This window comes from Pectinophora gossypiella, chromosome 11, assembly GCF_024362695.1.
Source record: "Pectinophora gossypiella chromosome 11, ilPecGoss1.1, whole genome shotgun sequence".
Lineage (NCBI taxonomy): Eukaryota > Metazoa > Arthropoda > Insecta > Lepidoptera > Gelechiidae > Pectinophora > Pectinophora gossypiella.
The window spans coordinates 3,695,522-3,719,074 of NC_065414.1; the positions used below are offsets into that span (position 1 = coordinate 3,695,522).

Consider the following 23,553-nt stretch of genomic DNA (forward strand, 5'->3'; position numbering starts at 1 on the left):
GGATTTAGCACAGATAATCAAAAAGTGTTGCACATAAACAAAATGTACCTTTTAATAAAATTTACTACTAAAATAATCCAAAAATAACTAGCTTTATGTGGTAATTTTTGCATTACTATTATTTTAAATACGCATTACTTACTTGATTATTTAACATGACTACAACTTGTAAACTTGTTGTAGACGGTGAAAATAATAATATGGGTAGTTTTTCGTGGGTCACACTAGACAGACAGACTATAAAAGAAAGTCACAGTGAAACTATACTTTAAAAATATCAAAAAAATACATGTTCAATGCGCCATCTATTGATGATTGATTCAAAACTTTAATAACGTAATCTAAACATTTAAAAATGTTGACAAATAAAATTAATTTAAACTCAATGTTTATTCGCATGTTTAAAAACTGATACAATTAAATCCATAAAATAATTCCAAAAGTGTCCAATACACGAAATATTGTCGCTTGAAATTAAATATTATTAAAAGTTTCCTGTTATCGGCAATAGATGTCACAGGTGTAGAGTTCTTTTTGTGTAAATAATTTATCTGTCACGCGGATGAAAAATGATGGATGACATGACAGCCGAACAAAAATTATTACGGCGTGGATTTGTAGTTAAAATTTTGTGAAACTTGCACGCTTACTGTAAGAAGTATTTGTTATACAATTTGTTGTGTGTTTTATACCGTTATTGGTAATCGTATTTAAGAATTTTATAAGTGAAGATAATGACCGATATTTCAAAAGTTTTGAGTCAAAGTTTGTGCATATCATTGTCCCTCTACTCGAGTTCCCCGGTGTTTTTGCCGTTATAGCAGCAGGAAACGCGTTTACCTGGCAATGTTGAAGAGAGTATTCGATTTACATGGAACTGAAAGAGATTATTTTTGATTGTTTGTGTTGAAATCGTTGGATTTATAGTGACGAGATGTACCCAACGCCGACGCGGCACCCGGCGGCCGCGGTAAGGGTTTGTGTTATTTTCTAACTCCACGCTTTCTGTTTTGTTTTTACGTCACATTTGACTGAAAAAACATGGTATAATTCCAACTTTAAGGTTAATAAACAAAGTTAGAAGCATCATCTTACTAAACTTAAAGTACCTTGCCTCTTAAACTTGGAATTGTATTTAGTAACTTAGCTCTTTGGGGATGTTTTCATGTTGACTTCCTTATTGTGTTTGTATTTAATTTTTAGGGGCCACAACCTACTCCAGGACCTATAAAATTTACAATAGCAGATACTTTAGAGCGTATAAAAGAAGAATTTAACTTTTTACAAGCACAATATCATACGTAAGTATTGTGTACTAAATAGAAAATAACACATGTTTTTGGTTGATTGTGTTAAACTTTAAATTGGGTTAAAGGTGTGAGAAAGTGTTAAGATATGCTCTGTAACACTATTATCATAATAATCTTGTATTGTAAGTGATCATTGTGTTCATCATCATTTCATAAAGAGGTAATGGTTACCTACGCAACTGGCAATATTTTCAGTAAGTTATTGAGCAGAGGATGAATTGTTAGTTGCTTACTAATCAATAATATACTAAATATTCAAATGTATGTATTATATACTGTATCTAAAGCAACAGACAGATAATTTATATAATATATTATTCCTCACTAGCTGGCAGTGAGAATTGATAGCGGGGGTTACTTTTCATTGTCTTTTTTCTTTTTAACCAACTTCAAAAATGAAGAAGGGTATTAATTTGTGTATCATTAAAAAGCCTCCTTGTTTATCTGTGTTTTTGACTCATGTGGTATGTGAAAAAGTATACTACTATGTAACTGCTTGCAAAAAGCAAAAAAGTGTAACTACTTAATTGTGTTTTAAAAGTAGATGGAGAGATGGTAACTGATAACAGAGAGAGAGGGACAGAGTATTTTATTTTAATAGCAACATTATTTTTATTTCAGATTAAAATTAGAATGTGAGAAACTAGCTAGTGAAAAAACTGAAATGCAAAGGCATTATGTAATGGTAAGTTGCTTAATAAAATAAATACAATTCTTTTTATATTCCCCTAAATATTTTCAGACTCATTTTGTTTTTTCTCTTTGCAGTACTATGAAATGTCTTATGGATTAAATGTTGAGATGCATAAACAGGTATGAATATATATTTTTTTACCTATAAACTTAATATCTGTCAATTGCTTGCTAAATGGCCTTTGAACCTCTGGTAATAAGGTATCTGCCAGGAAGATGGAAAGGTTTGTGCTTGGTAGTGGTATGTGTAGATGCTGTATTCATAATTAATTTGATATTTATATTAAGTAACATTACATCACTAATGAACAATACTCTTCTTGGTGTAGCATTCTCCATGCAACTTTTTTAGGGAATAATAGAGCCGTGGTTTCTCTCTTGCCTTCCGCCCTGCAGTACTCTGTCTGACGCGAGTGGAATGGCGCGTTTTGTTAGAACTGAATTATGAGTATCTGGTAAATCATCATGATCAATAATCATAAATAAATATAAGCTCACAGCTGGATGATGGGCTGATTACTTGTCACAGTAGGGTTCATCATATCCATCTTAGGACTGTATCAACAGTGGCTGCAAGTTGTCTTTGATTACTTGTGGTTCTGCCCACCCCATAAGAGATAACGGTCGTGAGTATGTCTGTATAAGATTACAACTATATTCCATATTTGTGTAACCAGAATGACACATCCAACGAATTACGAACTAAGTACCCACATTTCACCGAGCTTGTGAGGTTTATGAGTGTATTTGATGGATTTTATTTTCTTTTTTTTCCAGACGGAGATAGCAAAGAGGTTAAGTGCTATAATAGGGCAGGTGCTCCCTTTTCTAGCACAGGAACATCAGCAACAAGTGGCCTCAGCTGTCGACAGAGCGAAGCAAGTTACTATGACCGAATTGAACTCTATCATTGGGGTAAGAAAGTCTACATATCACATCTTTCTCTGTTGTATGTATGTATGTAGTCCAAGTGAATAAGTAATTACTACTTTTTATTTTAAAATTCATAAATAGAATTTGAATACCTTTTGAATATGAAATGAACAGGCTTTGTATCGACATTAGTGATAGATAACAAATACTGTACACAACTCAAACTACACATATTAACCAGTAAACATTAATTTTACCATACTTAACACATGAAGAACTAAGGCTGCTTAGCAATATGGCCGCCTATTGTGCTTATTTAATGCGAATTCTACTGTCCCATGTATTTCATATTATCATATATGCAGTAAAGAATTATCGATTGATTAAAGAACTCTGTTTCTGCTCGCGTGTTCGTAGTTAGTACTATAATTCTGGAAACTACCCTATATCCGTCCGTATAATATGTGTGCCAATTTTCAACGAAATTGTTCCAGTTGTTTAGGTGAAAAAGTTATATATAAGCTGATAGACTTTCGCATTTATTTTAATAATAAATAAGTATGGAGAAAAGCAAAATGATAATTCTTTCAAGTCTTGTAGTATATTAGACTGCATATTTGTGTAGGTGCCAAAAATGGTAAAAGCGAACAGCGCAGGCGTGAAACAGATGGCCATCATCTGGGTTTCCAATTTTTCATAGTCTTGTAGTTTTCAAGACTAGATAAGAGTGGATTTGTTAGGTACGCACGCGTGTTCCACTTTAGGCCACAACCGTCACTTACCAACAGGTGACATTATGGTCACGAGAACCTATAGTAAATAAAAAAAAAGACAAATTTTCATTGCATATTTTCCACAGCAGCAACAGCAGCAAGGTCTTCAACAACTTCTAGTAAGTCCAAAAACTTTGGATTTCATAATCTATGGTTTTATTTGTGTGTTGTGATTAACATCTCTTTACATTGGCACATTTTTTTTTTCATTTTGTAGCCAGTTACTAGCCGGTATAAATATAAATTGCTTTTTGATTTATTTTTAAATTTATGTCATAATTTTTAAGCTTATCTCGGAATACAATTACTTTTTAATTTGCACCGTATTGATGTAATCCTAAAACTTCATTGTATTCATTTTTTAATCGCTCATGTAATAAAAATTGTAATAGTTATGATAAAGGCGAAGCATGTAGTAACATAAATGGGAAATAGTTAAGTTGTCAATCATGCATATTTATATTATAGAAAAATATATATAAATAATGGAGCCGAATGTGGCAGACTCAAACTGTATTTTAATTTTACGTGTCTAAAACTAGCTCTCTTGAATATTTTGAATCTTTTAAAAATATTGTTTACGGCTATCCGGTATGAGTATTATGTGGCCGCAATCTAACCCGATGAAGTATTAGTTTGCGGCCGGGGTGGACCTATCTTGGTTGATTTTGGCGCCCCCCATATTTCGGCGCCCCCCATATTTCGGCGCCCCCCATATTTCGGCGCCCCCCATATTTTGGCGCCCCCCATATTTCGGCACCCCCCATATTTCGGCGCCCCTCATATTTCGGCGCCCCCCATATTTCGGCACCCCCCATATTTCGGCGCTCCCCATATTTCGGCGCCCGGTGCGGTGGCACACCTCGCACCGCCCTATGGCCGCCGCTGGCGAGAGAGTAGTTTCCTCACTTCTTCGCTTTTGACCATGCTCCAGCATACAAGGGAAATAAAACTCAAACTCAAAAATTTCTTTATTTCAGTTGGTAACATAGTTACACTGTGATTGAGGGACTTTCTAGGCCACGTTCCCCAAAAATAATATAAATGGCGCTGTCGATTATAGAAATTCTCGTTATTTTGATCAGAATAATAATGGGTGAAAGGTGTAATTGTGCCTGGGTGTAAAAGGGACATCATTTATACCCAAAAACAAAGATAAAATATGCATCTCTGTTATCCATGAAATTAGAACGTTAAACGAAGGAGAATCTTTACAGCGCAATCTATATTGTTTTTTGACTAACATAGCCTGGAAAATACTGTCACGAGCATTAATATGTATTCACTTTGGTACCATGTCACATTAACTTTTTTGACAAATTGAACTGTAAGTCTCACTAAATGTCAAATATGTTAGTGCGACAGAGTTCTAAAGTGGGTACATTATATTGCTCATGCATGACTGTACCTCATATTATTTTTTTATATGAACATATTTTTGTATAATGTCTTATCCACCTAAAACTACTGAAGCTAAACACGTGGCCACTAGTAAATACATATTAACAATAGCTAGCAATGGAAAAACTAATTGGATTTAACTGTTTTATTGTCTAACCTCACATTTCATTGTATGTAGCACTGTTGATTGTATGATGCCTAACTCGTACTAGCAATAAAATTGCTTTTAAGATGTCATAAATTGATTGTTAAACAAACTTTGCGTCCATATCTACATGTTATTTTTATTATTTTAATGGTATTTTAAATATTATTACATTGAATTGATATTCATTTTTATCGTTCTGCACTGTTGTAGGAGATTATTTGATTTCTAGAACGTTTCATTTTGTTTTGATCCTGTAAACTTTTGAAGCGAATTGAATTATTAAGTAGCTATCTTTAGTTGTTACACTTACGAAATTATTTTTATTCAACCATGATAAGCCTTAAATCACATCAAATCATTACAGCCTCCGTGGTCTAGTGATAAGAGCGTTAAGCTTACGATCTGGAGGTCCGGGTTCGATTCCCGAGTGGGGACATTGGTCGAAATCGCTTTGTCTTTCCTTTCTTTGGTAAGGGCATAGCAAGCTTGGATCACCTGATTGGGCGAAAAAGTAAGATGATTTCCTGCTTCGGAGGGCACGTTAAGCCGTTGGTCCCAGCTATTAGCCTTAAAACCACCTCCATCAACCCGCGGTAGAGCAGCGTCGTAGAGTATGCTCCATACCCCCTCTGGTTGAGTGAGGGGAGGCCTGTGCCCAGTAGTGGGACGTATATAGGCTGTTATGTCATGAAAGGCTTAAATAGTATGTTGGTACAAGTATTAGATTATATTATTATTATGAGTAGTATTTTGCACAGTACATCGCAAAAGTCCTCAAGAATTAACGGAAAGCTTTTCTGCCCCTCGCTGTTAATGTTATCTGAGAGATATAGCGCAACGGTGTCTTATTGGTTGACATTTTTCATAGACAAAATTTAAATCGCGTTCTACATTCGCTGTATTGTATTCTGCTCGTATAACTACTTGTAGTCTATGTAACTACAACATAGCGAATGTAGAACGCGAATGCGGAACGCTCGAATAAGTATTTGACCCCTTCTGTGTGATAGGATCTTTAAATAGTCAATAAAATACCACCCGAGACAAAAATGCAATTAGGTCAAAAATATACAAGGGTCGTTCTTCTTTTTTATCGACAATAAAAAGACATTTTCTCGATTTATCGGATTTAACATCTTTAAAATTATAACGGCAATAAATATTTTAAAACATCATATAAAGATGTGTCTGTAGAGGACTATTTAGTGGTTCTCTTTATCTTGGTAACATACTTTTCTTTGCAGGCGCATTCCAAAAAATATTGTGACAGAGTGGCCCTTTTCATCGGAGACAGCATTTCAATTTACCACTCTGTTACATAATTTTGTGAAAAACGATCAAGCTACGTTAATAACTAATTGAGGAACCGATTAGTATTTTGCTTGTATTTTGAGTATAATAAGATAACTATATTTTTGGACAATCAAAACATGAAATAAAATTCTAAAACATAACTTATCAGAAGCAGAACGAAGGACAGATCATTGTCGATAAAAAAGAAGAACAACCCACAAAACAAATCGACAACCTTTTTTCGAAGTCGGTTAGTAAATACTTATTTTTGTCGTTGCAGCAGCAAATCCACGCGTCCGCAGGCCTGCCGCACGGCGTAGGCGCAGCCGGTGGCTTACTAGGCGCAGGCGGGCTCCTATTCGCTGGTGGAGCGCCACCGCCGCCGCATTTACCGCCGCCTGCGCATAAAGTTAGTCGACACATACGCACTTAATAAATAAAACATTTATTTACTGTTCATGTACACGTGTTTGTATTATAAGATAGCATCAAGGCTTGTATCTCCGAAGGGGTAGGCAGAAGAGGTGTCTTTTTTATTTTATATGGGTAACATCATGTGTCTTCACGAGTCATGTACGGAGAGTCGTACAGTCATGAGCAATATAATGTACCCACTTTAGGACTCTGTCGCACTAACATATTTGACATTTAGTGAGACTTACAGTTCAATTTGTCAAAAAAGTTAATGTGACATGGTACCAAAGTGTATACATATTAATGCTCGTGACCGTATTTATCATATCATGCTCAGGTTACAGTTACCCTACGGGGACCCTACCATTCAGTGATGCAAGTGCCTCCGTGGTCCAGTAGTTGAGCATTGGGTTCCGCAGGTCCCGGGTTCGAATCCCGCAAATCACTACATAACAAAAATCACTGTGAGCTCTGGTTTATTGCCCGAAAGTAAGATGATCCGTGCTTCGGAAAGCACGTTAAACCATTGGTCCCGGTCACTGCATCGGTTCATAATCGACATAAATGAGCCGATGCAGTAGACACATTTTTTTGACGTGAATTATTGTAGATTTGCCGCAAATGGCATTAAATACTTGGCCAGTCAGAGTACACCCGCGCCTCTGCGAACGTTCCGAATAGTACCGTAAAACGGGGTAAATTGGTCCAATCTTTACTTTCAATTGGAATTTTGACCTACTTCCGTAAGTCATAGGCTATGCAACTTTTTATCTTAAAGATGTGTCATAAGCTCTTCTTTATGATAAATAGCTTTAAATTCCCAAACTAACGTCATATTTTAAGAAAATCGATAAAAAGTCGCTTGGATTCCAATTTACCCCACACGGGGTTAATAGGTCCTACAGAGAGGTTAATTGGAATTTTCAATAGGGTTGAAACAATTAGTTTTAGTTCTTACTAGCGGCGTCTCGCGACTTTGTCTGCACTGTATCTTAATAAATTATAGCCAAAACCCAATGGATGTCGCCGTTCGATAGGGTCAAGGTGTCAACCTTGCCAACCAAATTCTTCCTCTTTAATAACTTTTTTACGCATAACTTGCGCATTTAAAGAATAGATTTAAAAATGTCGTCCGCGCGCATGGTTTCTCGTTCACACTATTTAGCTGTCTACAGTGTGTGAGCGAAACAACATGCGATCGAATTTCAAATCTATTCTTTAAATATATGAGTTGTATTAACTTTTTTACTCGGAGTAGGAATTATTGTCTTTTTGAATGTCATTACCGCACTAGTGCGTAATGGGACACATGCTTTTTCGAGAAATTAAATTAAAAAAATACTTAGCACCAAAATCGGCATTATTATGGATCAATTATGAGCAAATGTGTTGAAAAAATAATAAAAAGAAAATGTAAAAAAAGGGTATAAGAGGTTTTCTTGTTTACGACTGCAACATGATATAAAAACTGTTTACCTATAGGTATAAACGTGTATATTACATCATATATAACATAGATTACCTACATCTTACTCACGAATTAGGTGGATTCGATTTTTGACAACCCTATTTAGAGATTCCAATTTACCCCTTAGTCAAACCAAGTAACCCCTACTTCGTTCCAATTATACCTGTACATGTGCCTATTTCCCCCCGTTGCGTTCCAATTATTCCTAAAAGAATCTAAAAACGAGTGCCTGACTAAAAACTAAGATTATCAGTGAAATTTAGCAATTATTTACTTAGTTACTATTATACATAATAACAAGTCGATTTCAACCCTTTTTTAAATAAAACAGCAAAAACCTGAAGTTAAAAAGTACAATTTTTACGTGGCTAGGAAGACCTTACTTTAAAACGGTTTTTTTAGGTGAATCCTGATTATTTCGATAAAATTCACAGTGTAGCCAATAGCAAAAAATGTAGGTTCGTTCAAAAATACAAAAAGTATTGACCTAATCAAAAATAGTATGACAGTAACAGAGTGGTTTAGAAAAGCAGAGTTTTATTCCAATTTACCCCGCCATTCCTATTTACCCCGTTTTACGGTAAATTCCCAAGCAGTTTACATTACAAACGCCCCCTTGAACTCGTTAGGTGGAGCTCCCTCCTCCAGCAGACGTGAAGCCTGTATTGCCTGGAGGGCCGCCGCCTCCGCCACTATTGCCAGGCCAGCCGCCACCTCGGGAAGACGAAAGACTGCTCGCCTCTAGAGCTTTGCAACAGGTATTTATGGGAAAAAATACTTAACGACCTCGGTGTTGGCATCACGATCCGGAGGTCCCAAGTTCCAATCTTGGTCAGGACTTCACAAAAATCTCGTCATTACAGGCTGATCACTAGTTGTCCGAAAGAAAGATGATCCGTGCTTAAGCCGTAGGTCTGGGTTACTTACTGATCTGCTAGTGATACGTAGTTACATGATCCACGTCAGGGGTCTTCGGCGGCTCAATAATAACCCTGACACCAGGAATGCTGAGGTTGGTTATCTATTTCACGACCCAGATGATAGAAAAATATATGGTTCATTTCCCGGGGATGTCAAAGTCTTGGCAAAACCATATGTTTTCAGGACAACATGGAGCCATTTAGGTAAATGCGGTCAACTTTAGAATCTATGCACACAACTTTTTTTAATGAGCCTACACAATTTGCCGACAAGTTGTGTGAAACAATGTCCTACTTAACCGCTGAGGGTCTTGAAACTAAAGTCGTGTGCATAGACCCTTGGCTATACCATTAGGACACAGTGATATTGCGGCGAATACGAATCCATTTCTACAGTTATAGTTCATGTATCTAAACGACACAACTAAACATCATACCGTCTCTTTCCTGCAGCGGCGTTCGGTATCACCCCATGAGCGAGAGCAGAAATACCGCCCGCCCCGCTCCCCCGTAGAACCGGAGGCTTTAGACGTGAAACGCAGAAAAGACGAGAAGGTACTCAGCCATGTGAGTCTGTGTAGTGTATGTGGCCTTTCAATAGTTCCGCTTCTAGAACATTCCAAGAAATTCTCGGCGTTTTCCTTGAAATTTGGTGGATGTTAACTTGTGGAATTGGTTTGTCAGGATTTTTATATGGTTGATGGGCCTTATTAATGGCCAACAGACAACCTCGAAGGCAAAAGGGATGTCTACGATGTTGGGGTATTTGGCGTCGTAGCTTGGATTGGAGTTTCATGTTGATTTGTATTGAATATTTATGTGCAAGTTTATGCGCAATGGTGCTAATTCCTGTACACATCATCTAATTTTATTTTAAGTTATACCTGTCATTTTCAGATAGACATAAAATTTATGGAACACACGTCAATTTTTGGCCGAAATTAAAAAAAACCCTCCCAAAATTTTGTATTGGCCAAGTTGACGTGCCTATTTTGTTCGCCCGGGATATTCATACATACATACATACATAAACTCACGCCCGTTATCCCTAATGGGGTGGGCAGAGCCACAAGTAATCAAAGACAACTTGCAGCCATTTGATACGATGTCGATGTCGTGTCCCGGGATATTCAATCATTTTAAAATTAACAATTGTCAATAATCCGTCCCTTTCCTTTTCGACGGATAAGAAAATGACGCGTGTGTGTTGCTGTTGACCTTATAAATAAATAAACATCTTCTTTAAATGATTTTTCTAAATGTTTTTGTTACTCAGTCAATATCCCGATTCTTTTAAAACGTTATATAATATTAAGACTGAATTAAAACCAATATTCGTTTAAAAAAAGCTTTTATCCTTCTCGTGCATACATCGCACTTTCATGAGCCTTTCCATTCTACTCTTATGAATTTCGACACTAGAGAAAAAAAATATTGGGGGAAATCACATTTTAGCATCTGCACCACATTTCATTTGAAGCTTATTATGTGTGAAGCTGCATGACACAAAGAGTTTGCTTTTCACCTGTCATCAAAAAAAAAAACACATCAAATTATTGCTGTTTTGGTATTGTAGACTTTTCGTGAGTTAATTAAGTTATATTTTTTATTTATTTTTAGGATAGCGACGCTGAAAAGAGTGATCAAGATCTTGTTGTTGATGTTGCTAATGAGGTAAGATATATACAGTATGAACTATAAGGCGAAGCCATATGGTCGTAAGACCCAAACTCTTTTGTAGGATCAGAATCATTTATTCAACGTAATTATGATAGATAAACTTGTTGAAGACATTTTTGAATCTACGTCATTTCGCAAGGCGTTAGTGGCTGCGGAGAAGAAATGACAAGAAACTGCAAGAAATCCAGACCCTATTGATAACTATTTTGTCCAGAAATCTGGGCCGCGGTAGAAAGGACGAAACAAAACAAAACACATATATATACTTTTTGTAATTATTTCTTTATATTTTGGTGAAATAAAGTGTATTTGTATTGTATTGTATACAGGACGAAACATGATAGAAAGGACGTTATCCCTATGACAGTTTTTATAGAAACGATGGGCACAACCGCATTTCAATTGAACAACTTGCAGCTTCAGGAGTTAAAAAAGCCACATCGAAGCAATTCGCTTAAAACAAACAAGTGCTCAATGTCAATAAATGTCAAATAGTAATTGTAGACAATTGGGTAGTTTCCTAGGTCAAAGATAAATTATGAAATTTACATTACTAAGTAAAGACATATCTAAAGGTGACAAAACTTTTCTTTTTTCTATTTAACTTATTTAGGAATTTTAATAATGAAAAATGTAATAATGAGTGCTACATTTTGTCACGTTTTTCTATGACGTCACTGGTTGTTTTTCCCTCATTCAGCGCTTATCGCTATCGACCCGCTAGGGTCGATTAATTCTTTCAAATACTTTTCCTCTCAGACGACGCCCTGAGCTGAGGTTCGCGCCCAACTGGGCACCCTCAGGCCTGTTGTCTTAAATGTTGTGCCGGGTGAGCCTTCAGCGCTCCCCATTTGTCCGGCCAAGTAGTTAATGCCATCCGCGGCAAATCTACAATAAGACACAAAAAAAACTGGTTGTTTTTTCATACAAAATCCATATCCATTTCATGTTTTGACTAATTGGCCTATTAGCGTATTGCAACATAAAAATACCTTTTAAAAAAGGTTAAAAAATAATAATTCTTTACATTTTAATTCATGTTATATTTTTATCTCTATCTCTTATTGTCGGACGTGTTTGTAACCTTTTGTAATTACTTAAAATGAATTATATGCGAAGTGGCAAAACAATCAGGGTTTTTTACTATAGTCTACTAGAGGTGAAAGTAATCAAACAACACTCAGCAATATTGTTTTTTTAGAAAAAATGCTTCAATGTGGCCTTTTGAACGCATTACCGAGGCTGAATTTGCTAACAAACGTACCTGTAATGTTTTGATAAAGCATACACAGGGTGTTAGTGACATCGTAACGAATACTCAGGGGGATGATTCAGACCATGATTCTGAGTTAATATCAAGTGTAATTTTTCGTCGCAAAATCCATGATTTTTTTTAGTTTTTTTTTAAATTATTTTCAATTCTATACTTTTGCGATGGAAAATTCCACTTGATATTAACTCAGAATAATCAGCTGAATCATCCCCCTCAGTATTCGTTACGATGTCACTTACACCCCACACAAGTACATACGGTAGCCATACAAGTAGGTATGGGTGTTAGTGACACCGTAACGAATACTGAGGGGGATGGTTCAGACCATGATTTTGAGTTGATATCAAGTGGAATTTGCAGTCTGAATCATCTTGAAATTTTTTGTGTTTTTTTAAATTATTTTCAATTCCATACTTTTGCGACGGAAAATTCCACTTGATATCATCTCAGAATCATGGCCTCAATCACCCCTCAAAGTCTTCGTTACGATGTCACTAACACCCTGTATGTACACATTACTGTTTATTGGACAAATAACAAACATCTTATGTATGCTACAGTAATAAGTGTACTTGTCAGGAGGAACGAGGGTCGCCAGCGAGGACGGAGGGAGAGAGGACAGAGAATGGAGCCCGACCCCCATCCAGATCCGGGTCCTCCTCCAGTCGGTCTACGCCGAAGAGTTCTAAAGACGTAAGTGTATGGATATTATACAGGGTGCTAGAGACACCGTACCGAATACTGAAGGGAATGTTTCAGCTCATGATTCTGAGTTAATATCAAGTGGAATTTGCATCGCAAAACTCATGAAAATATTAATGTTGTTTTTTTAAATCAGAAATCAGAATCGTTTATTCAACGTAATTATCATGGATAAACTTGTCGAAGGTCTATGTAATATTTTTGAATTTACGTCATTTCGCAAGGTGTTATGGCTGAGGAGAAGAAATGAGAAACTGGAACAGCAACACATCTTTTAAAAATTATAAATTACAAATTATTTTCAGTTCCAAATTTGCAATTTTGCAATGGAAAATTCCAGTATTCGATACGGTGTCACTAACACTCTGTATATCAATCGGCGTGTTTTCAACAAAGTCTTATTTAACTTGACTTATTGTTGATTTGCGTCGGACGACAGCCTCTAGTAGTGTGTGGTCTAGTAGTTAGAACGTAGGGCTCGACGACCGATGAGGTCGAAATCAGTTTGTGAGACTGTCCTTTGTTTGGTCCTTACCAAAACGTCTGCAATGGCTCTCCATTGCCTATCCCAGTTTCGAAAGCTATTTTAAGTCATTCGTTTTGCTCGATGAATTAGGGTTGGTGAGATTTTTTTATAAGAAACTTTACGATGTTTAAATAATTCATTCTATTTACAGGAAAAGCCGGGCACACCAGGAGCTAAGATAGGCCGCGCGTCTACCCCGACAGGCACGCCCAGGCCGGCGGGGTACGGGTTCCCAGGGTACGCAGGGTACAGACCACCACACCCCTACGACAACCCACACCACAGAACTAACGGCGTCGCGCCCGCTAAACCGTAAGTGATTCTTGATTCCTCACTGTTCGGCTGGCTGGTGACATCTTCCCTTAAACTCCACTCAACGAAGAAAATAGGGGAAATTAATTATACGTGAAAAAGCGAGTTTTTACTTTGTAGTTTTTGAGATACAAAAAACTAAAAAAATGAGCCCTTTTCAGCCCCAGAAATCAAAAATCAATTATTTTTCACTTGTGTTTCAATCTCATTTGACTAGAGAAACCACCCTCCACCTTTTTTAGCCCCCTGAAATAACTTGCAAATATCAATCTCTTGTCCACAGAGCATACTCCTACCACACATGCGGCGGGCCTCTACAACCCGTCCCATTCCCAGCCGACGCGTTAATAGGCCCGGGCATACCTAGAGGGGCGAGACAAGTAGCCGCGCTACCTCACGGCGAAGTGGTATGCGCTGTGGCCCTGTCAGTGAGCAATGGAGCGAGACACGCGTACACTGGTGGCAAGGGATGTGTTAAATTGTGGGATATCACGAATCCGGGCTCGCCTAACGCGCTGGAACCTTTATCGCAGCTGGATTGTTTGGTGAGTTGGTTGAAGACTTGCGGCACGCTGGGTGGTGAGGATGGTATCCCGACGTGCCGGCAGAGTAGGGGAATAATTGGTGATAACGATGATAAATTAGAAGCAAGCAGCAAGCAGGAATATATACAGTTTATTAAAAACACTTCACAAACAGTATAGGAATATACATAGTTCACAATATACACAAAATAATCAAGAATTAGAGGGCACGGCCCTAAACAGTATAATATATTTGTGTTGTTTTTATGAAGGTCGGGGATGCAATGAGTCAGTGTAAAATGAAAGGAAATGCGGAATGGAATGAGAATTTTGCAATTTAATGTGCAGAGGTTGTACTCTGTTACAGACTTATATCTGGGGGGTTAAAAAGTCCGTAATGATACAATTCATATAAAAACGGTAAAGTAAGCGGAATCCGTGAAAAACGGGATAAAGCTAGGGAGATGACGACTGTGACGGCAAATTTTCTTTATAAGCAACTATCGACTCTTATTACAGCCTACACCTGAAGCGTCGGACCTCTAATTGGGTAGTGTAATAAGCCCTTTACTTTTCAGCATCGCACTGTAAAGCTTACTGTTTATAACTTCATGTTTACTTTATTTTACTTCAATCTTTATAATTGTATCTCTTATTACAGCAAAGGGACAACTACATTCGGTCAGTGAAGCTGTTACCGGACGGACGTACGTTAATAGTGGGGGGAGAAGCGTCGACGCTGTCCATATGGGACTTGGCTTGTGGCACGCCGAGAGTACGGGCGGAACTTACATCGTCCGCGCCCGCTTGCTACGCTCTAGCCATCTCTCCAGACTCGAAGGTAATACAATATACATAAATTCACACCTACTTAACGCCTACGCCCTAATGCCGAAAAACAGCTACTGCTCCCTCTGAACCTCCCACACACACACACACAAACACACACACACACACACGCGCGCACGCGCGCGCGCACACACACACGCACACGCACACACACACACACATACATATATTACTCCATACCTAAAAGTTTTATTTTTGTTAAGTTTAAATATTTTTATTGTTTCATTATTGTCTCTTTTGATATAAGCAGTTAAAATTTTTCATAGTGCTCTGTATTCTGTCCGTGTGTCCGTTTTGTAAATATTAACATAGGAAATCGTGCTCTGGCCCCTACGATACAAGCTGAGCTTAGTGCAGGGACCGCCGCATAACTAAAGTAATTGGTCATATTATAGTTGTCTGTATTTTTATTAATGTAAAATTGTAATACTATGTTTCAATAAAGATTATTATTATTATTACTTCAGGGTAAGCAGAGACAATGGAGTTCCATTTGCTTCGATCTCGACACACTTCTCTGGCCTCCACATTTATCAATCGATTCATACACGCACGCCGGTTTAAAGTAGATCGTACTAAACCTTTTCTAATAACATCTCCAATTTGGTCAATGTACGCCCTTCTAGGTCTTCCTCCGCCAGCCCTAAAAACCTTCGTTTTATATACCGCTTTCGTAATCCTATTATCCTTCATCTTCTACTTTTCCATAACAACTTGACATTCGCTTCTCAATCTAATTCGCTATATCATTTTTTTTTTTGCGGGGCGGAAGGCAAGAGGGAAACCACTGCCCTATATTTCCCTAAAACAGTAGCATGGAAAATGCTGCACCGACAAGAGCGTGGCTCTTAAATTGATGATGATATTTTACATCACTTTATCACTCTTATCTTATCACACGAAACGTAAGGTAAAACAAATCAGAAATACTACGCGCTATACGTCACGCTAACCCAAGACGATTATACGTCACGCTACGCCAAGATTGGTGTTATAAGTTTCATCCCTTTGTCTTTATGCGCTAAAAAAAATTATGTTCTGCTAGCTGCAGAACGGATGGTCCGATTTGGTCACTATTTTTTTGCGTATCAGTACATCCACCACCAGCATTTGATAATTTCGAAGAACATCTTTTTTACAATTTTTTCATTGTTGTTTTGTGAATATTTTAAAATTATGTTATTGTCTTGTTCTTGTGTGTGGCGTTCTTCTACTGCTAAAATCAGCTCATGTTTAAATCTTTAATTTACTTCCAGGTATGCTTCAGTTGCTGTTCCGACGGTAACATCGCAGTATGGGACCTTCAGAATCAGACTTTAGTTAGACAATTCCAAGGTATGTCCTTTTACTATTCTATAAAAAACCGATTATGAGATTGTTTTTTGATCGTCTTAGACTGGCTTCTATTTCTAGATACACCACATAAGCCCACATACATTACACATACTTACACATACCCTTACACACCCTCACACACACGCAGACACATACGATATGTAAAAAATAGCTATGGAAGTTCGGAGCCTCTTATTACAAGCAACTTCTTGCTTAAAAGCAGACCCCGAGCCCTTGTATTGTAAAAATCTACTTTTAAAGCAAATAACATATTTTTTTAGATTAGCATTTTGTAATTTTTCTTTGACCCGGTCAAATACCTTGTTCATATTCAGGGCACACAGACGGCGCGTCATGCATAGACATAAGTCCGGATGGGTCGCGGCTGTGGACGGGCGGGCTGGACAACACGGTGCGCTCGTGGGACCTGCGCGAGGGCCGCCAGCTGCACCAACACGACTTCTCCAGCCAGATATTCTCGCTGGGATACTGCCCTACTGGTAACATACTACTACTCGTAACTACTAACTGCTACTGGGTCCAATACAGTTGGCCTGAATCACTCAAAGCAACTGATTAGACCTTTTTCTCAAAAAAAAATATCAGAGTCCTTACACTCACTAGGGGGCGGGTAAGAATCTTAATAAGGGCCCTCGCGGGGCATTGCAGACTCAACAAGCACCTACGTAGAATGGAGCTAACCGAGTCCCCTTTATGCAGATTCTGTTTAAAGGAAGATGGGACGCCATTACACCTATGATGTGCAGGTGTGAGGCTCTCATACACAGTAGAAGCCGAGCACTGGGGGGGCCACATAATGGATCCCCAGGATGTCACGGAGCTACCTCCCAAAAAGACGATCTAATCGAACGGATCGGTCTAGAGGAGTTATAAATATGTAGGGACTTGGCCACAATAAATCTGACTAGGTCGCAGTGGCCATTCGGGCTGCATTAGTTTGAGCCCTCTTGATTCACAAATAAAAATAATAATAACATACTACTACCTATTTTATCTACTTCGTCCACTGACATCCTTTAACCTCGTAAGTACCGGATTTCCAGACACAATAGTTAAACAATGGGATTTGGATTTTAAAAGGCATCTGGTTCTGATGACGATAAACAAGTATACCACATTCGCTAAGGATTTTTTGTAAAAATATGTCCTAATTAATTAACGTATGCATTAAGTTATGTGGAATGTATAAGTTCGTTCCCTCAAATTAAGATGTTATGGCTGTTAAAATAAAGTGCATTATCGGTTGTACAGTGTCGTTACACGCTGTCGCTTGTGACAAGATGCGCCGCGGACACTTTTTAAAAGAGATTGGTTGTCTACTTGTTATACGAGGTCTGTGACTTCGTTCTTTCGTTTTGGCTCAATTATAACACCGGGAAATGTAGATGAGATTGATTATCGAGAATAATTTACACGTAAAAATAACCAATAATTAAATATTAAATAAAATAAGTAAATATTAACCGAAACTGATTACGTGCCTTCCAAAAGATGGATCATCTCACTTACGGACAATCTTGTGTTCAGCCTACAATGTCCTAACTACGGAACACACTGATTTTCGTGATATGGCCTCACCAGAATTCGAACCCGGGACCTCCGGATCGTGACCCCAACGCTCAACCACTGGAGCACTGGAGCACCTGGGATTCGGAGACATTCTTTTAAAGCCTTACATTTACGCGAAGCGTACGTAATAATGTTGTCAGTACTAGGCAGTTCACTATCACCAGTTTCTCGGGAAATCTTACCAACTTTTCCCATGATACGATGTCTTATCCGTTCACAGGTTCATGGCTAGCAGTAGGTATGGAAAATTCGCACGTGGAGGTGTTGCACGCGGGCAAGCCAGACCGCTACCAGTTGTTGCTCCACGAGTCGTGCGTGCTCTCACTCAAGTTCGCGGCCTGCGGGAAGTGGTTCGTGTCCACGGGGAAGGATAACCTGCTCAACGCGTGGCGCACGCCTTACGGCGCGAGCATATTCCAGGTACTAACAACAACATAAACAGCCTATATAGGTCCCGTTTAGGGATTGCAATCCGGAAAAACGGATCCGGCGGATCCTGCATCATTTAATGGTTACCGGATCCGGTACCAATATACCGGATCCGAAGACCGGATCCGGTGCTAGCAGTTTGTGGGAAAATAATATAGCTATTGCATGACTAGGTACTTTAAATGAGATATTATAGTTACTTGATAATTAATATTGTTAGTTATAAATTGATCTATCTGTAAAAGTGAAATCTAGAAAGACTGAGCTACTCGTTACGTCGTAAAATTATTACTAGTTACCTACATTACAAAATTTTAATTGTTTTCTTGTTGTCTATTTGTCTTAGCATTGGTTAGCAAATAAAGTCGATTTTATATACACTTCTCATCAAAAAAATCGAAACACTTCCGTTTTCATTGTTTCTGTCCGAATTTAACACAAAAAAGAATTCATACGATGAAAAAAAATACATGAATGTAGCTGGCAGTTTGGCCATTACAGTAATAAGCGAAAATTCTAAATTCAAAATTAGAATTTCATTTGTTTATCTTATAAACGAAATGAATCACTGTTTTGAGACAAATGTGTGTTTAGGGTTGGAGTACATTTAGCGTTTAAAAACTAAAAATTGGCGCCTATCCTTAAACTTTTTGTTTTTTATTTCAATACTGTAACTTTGGGACGTCTGAAAAAAGGTTTTTTTTCTAAAACGTATGGATACTTCGCCCACAGAAGCCGCCCAAGTTGTGGCATTGCTGGATTCTGGCCTTAGTCAGCGTGTTGTGGCTGCAAGACTGCATCTAAGCCTGTCATCTGTTCATAGAGTCTATAAACGTTATCGGGAGACTGGTTTGTTCACGCGCCGTTTAGGATCTGGCAGGAATCGGGTCACTTCTGAGCGAGATGATCGATTTATTGTAACAACTTCTTTAAGAAATCGACGCCTTAACGCTTTTCAACTGCAGCAGCGGCTTCGTGTTGTACGAAGGGTGGCTGTAAGTGACTCTACAATTAGAAGAAGGTTGAAGGATCGTGGACTGGTACCGCATAAGCCAGCAAATGGGCCGAAATTAACTGCAGACCATCGAAGAGCGCGCCTTAACTTTGCACGTGAGCACCTAAATTGGTCATACCTACAGTGGAGCAAAGTTCTCTTTTCTGATGAGTGTAAAATTATGCTGTATGGTAACGACGGAAGGAACAAGGTCTACAGAAGAGACGGAGAACGCTATGCACAATGCTGCATTGAAGAAAAGGTCAGCTATGATGGCGGTTCGTGGACGGTTTGGGGAGGAATCAGCGCCGACGGTAAGACAGAGCTTGCTTTCGTGTCTGGGCCACGTCTGCCTGCACTAAACTGTCATCGGTACGTCGAAGAGTGTCTCGAGCCTCATGTGATGCCCTATGCATATTTTATTGGCAACGGCTTCATATTCATGCACGACAATGCTAGGGCTCACACCGCGGGCGTCGTACGAGATTATCTTAGCGAAGTCGATATCTCTATTATGGAATGGCCAGCAAGAAGCCCGGACATGAATCCCATTGAACATCTGTGGGATGAATTAAAGAGACGAATTCGAGCAAGAGATCCTGCCCCAGAAACACTTAGCCAGCTGCAAGATGCAATCCAAGAGGAATGAGACAATATACCACAGCATGTGATCGTGACTCTCATCCGATCGATGAAGAACCGTATGGAAGCAGTAATTAGAGCTCGGGGAGGGAATACAAGTTATTAAATAAACGTTTTTTAGCTTTTTTTTTTCATTTACGTGTGTTGTTTTATCCATTTCCTTTATACTCCATACGGAATAAAAATGACTCATTTAACAAAATACGAAACCTATGAAAAATTCATTTAAATTTAGAACATTAACATTAAGATTTGATAAGCTCATATTACTCACTATTAAACGACATTTAACATTTATTCCTAAATGTACACATTTTTCTGATAATCCTGACAAAACGTAAACTTGCAAGGTGTTTCGATTTTTTTGATGAGAAGTGTATTTGTGACTAATTTTTATAAACTACCTACATATAAGTGCAGTGACACTTGATTAACTCACTTATTTTGTACTAAGAAGCGAAAATCGTCTTGATTTAATCAGTCCGGCCGGATCCGGCCGGATTGGTGGGGATCCGGTCGTATCTGGCCGGACTGAAAATGACGCCGGATTGCAATCACTAGTCCCGTTGTTTGGCGTAAGCGTTCTACCAATCAACCGGAGGGGCTATGGAGCATACTCCACTATGCTGCTTCACTGCGTATTTTTACGACTAATAACCGGGACCTATGGCTTTACGGCCCTCCAAAGCACAGAATCATCTTACTTTTTCGGACAATCAAGTGATTCAAGACTATCCTTACCAAGTCTCACAAAGTGAACACGGACTACCAGAGTGAGCCCAACTCTCTAACTAGTAGACCACGGAAGCTCTTGAGGAACGGCAAAAATGTACATAACTTTTTGAAAAAGCACATTTTGATTACATTTTTACAGCAAAACCTAAATTTTATTCAATTTATTTATTATGGATTTAATTGAAACTTTTTTTTTTTTACTTAGATTTGTTTATTTGCTAGAACATAGTCTTATGACAGGGTTGATAGTCTCCCATTTTTATTTCCAGTCAAAAGAATCATCATCGGTGCTTAGCTGCGACGTGTCAGCCGACGACAAGTTCATAGTGACGGGATCTGGTGACAAGAAGGCGACAGTCTACGAAGTGGTGTACTGAGCTGAGTGACAGCGGTAATCTCATAGGCAATAACACGGTCCACTACTGTAGTGAGATTCTGGTTTGGCTGCTGTGTTCGGCTGGTTGAGGAACTGTTAAAATGTTACCTCTGATGTACCTCTGACTAGCCCTATTGGGAATATATCCGTGAGCTTTGTAGATCTCTCAAACCTCCTTTGATTAGACTTCATGCATTTTAAATATTATGGTAGTTTATAATTTTTTAACGTATGAGGGCTAATAATAGCAAGAAAAGGCCCGCCTTTGTCCTTCATTACAAAACATTTAATTACTAAATACATTCCATACATTTAAACTGGGAAAAACAACGACATAATTACATTTAGACTAAATTGTCTTAAGGGGCCTCTACGTATTGGCTTCGGCCCCACGCACGCCTTCTAAAAGTCCGGAATTCCATAGGTCCGAGATAAAACACTTTATTGCACAAAACATGTTTAAAAGGTAGCTATCAAATTAACGCATTCACTATTTGGAGCCTTTTATAATAATAAAGACGGCCAGCCGAACACAGACAGGCAAACTTCGTTTTATAGTACATTAAGAGTATGTATGACGAAGTACTAAATATAATTTTAAAAATAATATGTATCAAATAGATCAATGTTGCACCGTTAAACATGGATATGTTTAGTATTATTGTATATTTTTATAATTAAATAAGGAAAAATCGATTTTTTATTATTTTCTAAGTTGATAGTTTCAACAGTCCGTTTCTTACGAGTATTTATTATGTTAGTAAGATATAGATTTATAATTTGTAATATCCAGACTGATAGACTCAGGATAGTGCTGATGTTCTCAATAGGTACGCTTTGCCAACTTATCTTTAGTTTTGGGGGAAAACTGTGGTGCAAAAGTCGTATTTTTTAATCGTCCAAATAGTTTGAAATATTTTCATTTTATTTTTATCATTCCAGCCAGTTCAAAATATAAAACATATCAAAGATTTTTAAATATAATCAAATTATAAATGGAATATAAAAATACGCATTTGTTCTAGTAATCAGTCATATTTTTCTACACATAGTTTTCTCCTTCTATAGATAATGTTGTCCAATATCAATAAATCAATTCTCAAATAAAATTTTGCACTTGAGATTAGACTAAGACTACTATTTTTACCACTAGCAAGAAACTCAGTTTAACACTGGTTTGTGGATAATATCTTGGCAATAATTATTAATATAAAATGTATAAGATGTAATTTGTAATAAGAAAGTTTTTAAAAGAGAGTATAATATGTTCCTATTCTTATTTCGACACGCTAGTGGTAGCTTCAGTTGCTTTTATAGTGTGTTAAATAAGATATTAAATGTAACTTGTGCCTTGTTTATGATTAATATTCACCCGCCAGTGAGAAACAAATGTCTTTCAGTGTTACTAAATAGTAGATATGCTAATGTGTGCGTCCCTTTATTTCGCTGCTCATTGCGCTTATAAAATTAGTACAAGATTATAGTTCCTTTATTTTACGAGAACAATTTAGTAATCGATATGAAATCTGTGTATTTATGAATGTTAAAATCTGTAACAGAAAAGGTTCTTTTGTACTTATTAAGAAAATCATATTTCATGATCTGCAAAATGTGATAAAGCAATTTTAATAGTTTCTCCAGTGACGTCGAATGAATGCAATTTTAGTATTTAATTAATACGACACGTGAATTGAATATGTGTAGTTGACCAATTGTTATTTTTATGCAAATCTTAATGGATTTACTTTTAATTATATTTATTATTTCGATAAATTTTGTTTGTTTTTGATTAAAAATCCTTTCCTTATTTTTTCGATTCGTTAGGTACCAAAAAGAAACAATGGCAAATAAATGAAAAACTCAGTCTGTTTACCTTTGTGGAAAATAAACGTGAGTCTACAGTACTGCCATAATATTACTATAATCCCTAGTGAAATGGGTAGAGCAGAGCCACAAATAATAAGCAACCAACTCGAAGCCACTTTTGAAATTATACGGCGCCTTACGATGAATATAATGGCAACCATAATCAATGGTCAGCCCAACGCCAACATGATCCTCAGCAACTGCTTTGGATCACTGTAGAACTACACTGATGCCCAGCTAACTGATGGGCAAGCAAGATATGCATACGCCTCGCTCGGGAGAGGGAGGCTCATATTTAGTGCTTAGGTTTAGTTATAGACTTGTTTCATCTACTAAGGTACAAGGTGAAGAAGCTGTTTTGTATTGTCTGTTCTCGAAACACCGATAAATTGCAGTAGGTATATATATATACTTCCTTGTAAGTACT

The 23,553-nt window shown here is 37.7% G+C and overlaps 1 protein-coding gene across 10 annotated transcripts; it reads left to right on the top strand.

Annotated features, from left to right (window-relative positions):
* Nucleotides 1–577: 577 nt before the first annotated feature.
* LOC126370666 (protein groucho-like) lies at nt 578–23,036 on the top strand. Of its 10 annotated transcripts, none has more exons than XM_050015642.1 (18): nt 578–976; nt 1,204–1,301; nt 1,932–1,995; nt 2,079–2,123; nt 2,781–2,918; nt 3,736–3,768; nt 6,772–6,900; nt 9,003–9,131; nt 9,747–9,875; nt 10,914–10,967; nt 12,826–12,939; nt 13,626–13,786; nt 14,070–14,331; nt 14,972–15,151; nt 16,416–16,494; nt 16,830–16,994; nt 18,305–18,504; nt 21,154–23,036. In XM_050015642.1, the coding sequence occupies exons 1-18, from the start codon at nt 935–937 to the stop codon at nt 21,259–21,261; spliced, it is 2,130 nt and encodes a 709-aa protein (XP_049871599.1). In that variant the 5' UTR covers nt 578–934; the 3' UTR covers nt 21,262–23,036. The 10 variants fall into 10 exon arrangements, with proteins under 10 accessions (XP_049871599.1, XP_049871604.1, XP_049871605.1 ...); XM_050015647.1 differs by having other exon boundaries at nt 9,747–9,860; XM_050015648.1 differs by having other exon boundaries at nt 9,747–9,848.
* The last annotated feature ends 517 nt before the right edge of the window (nt 23,037–23,553 follow it).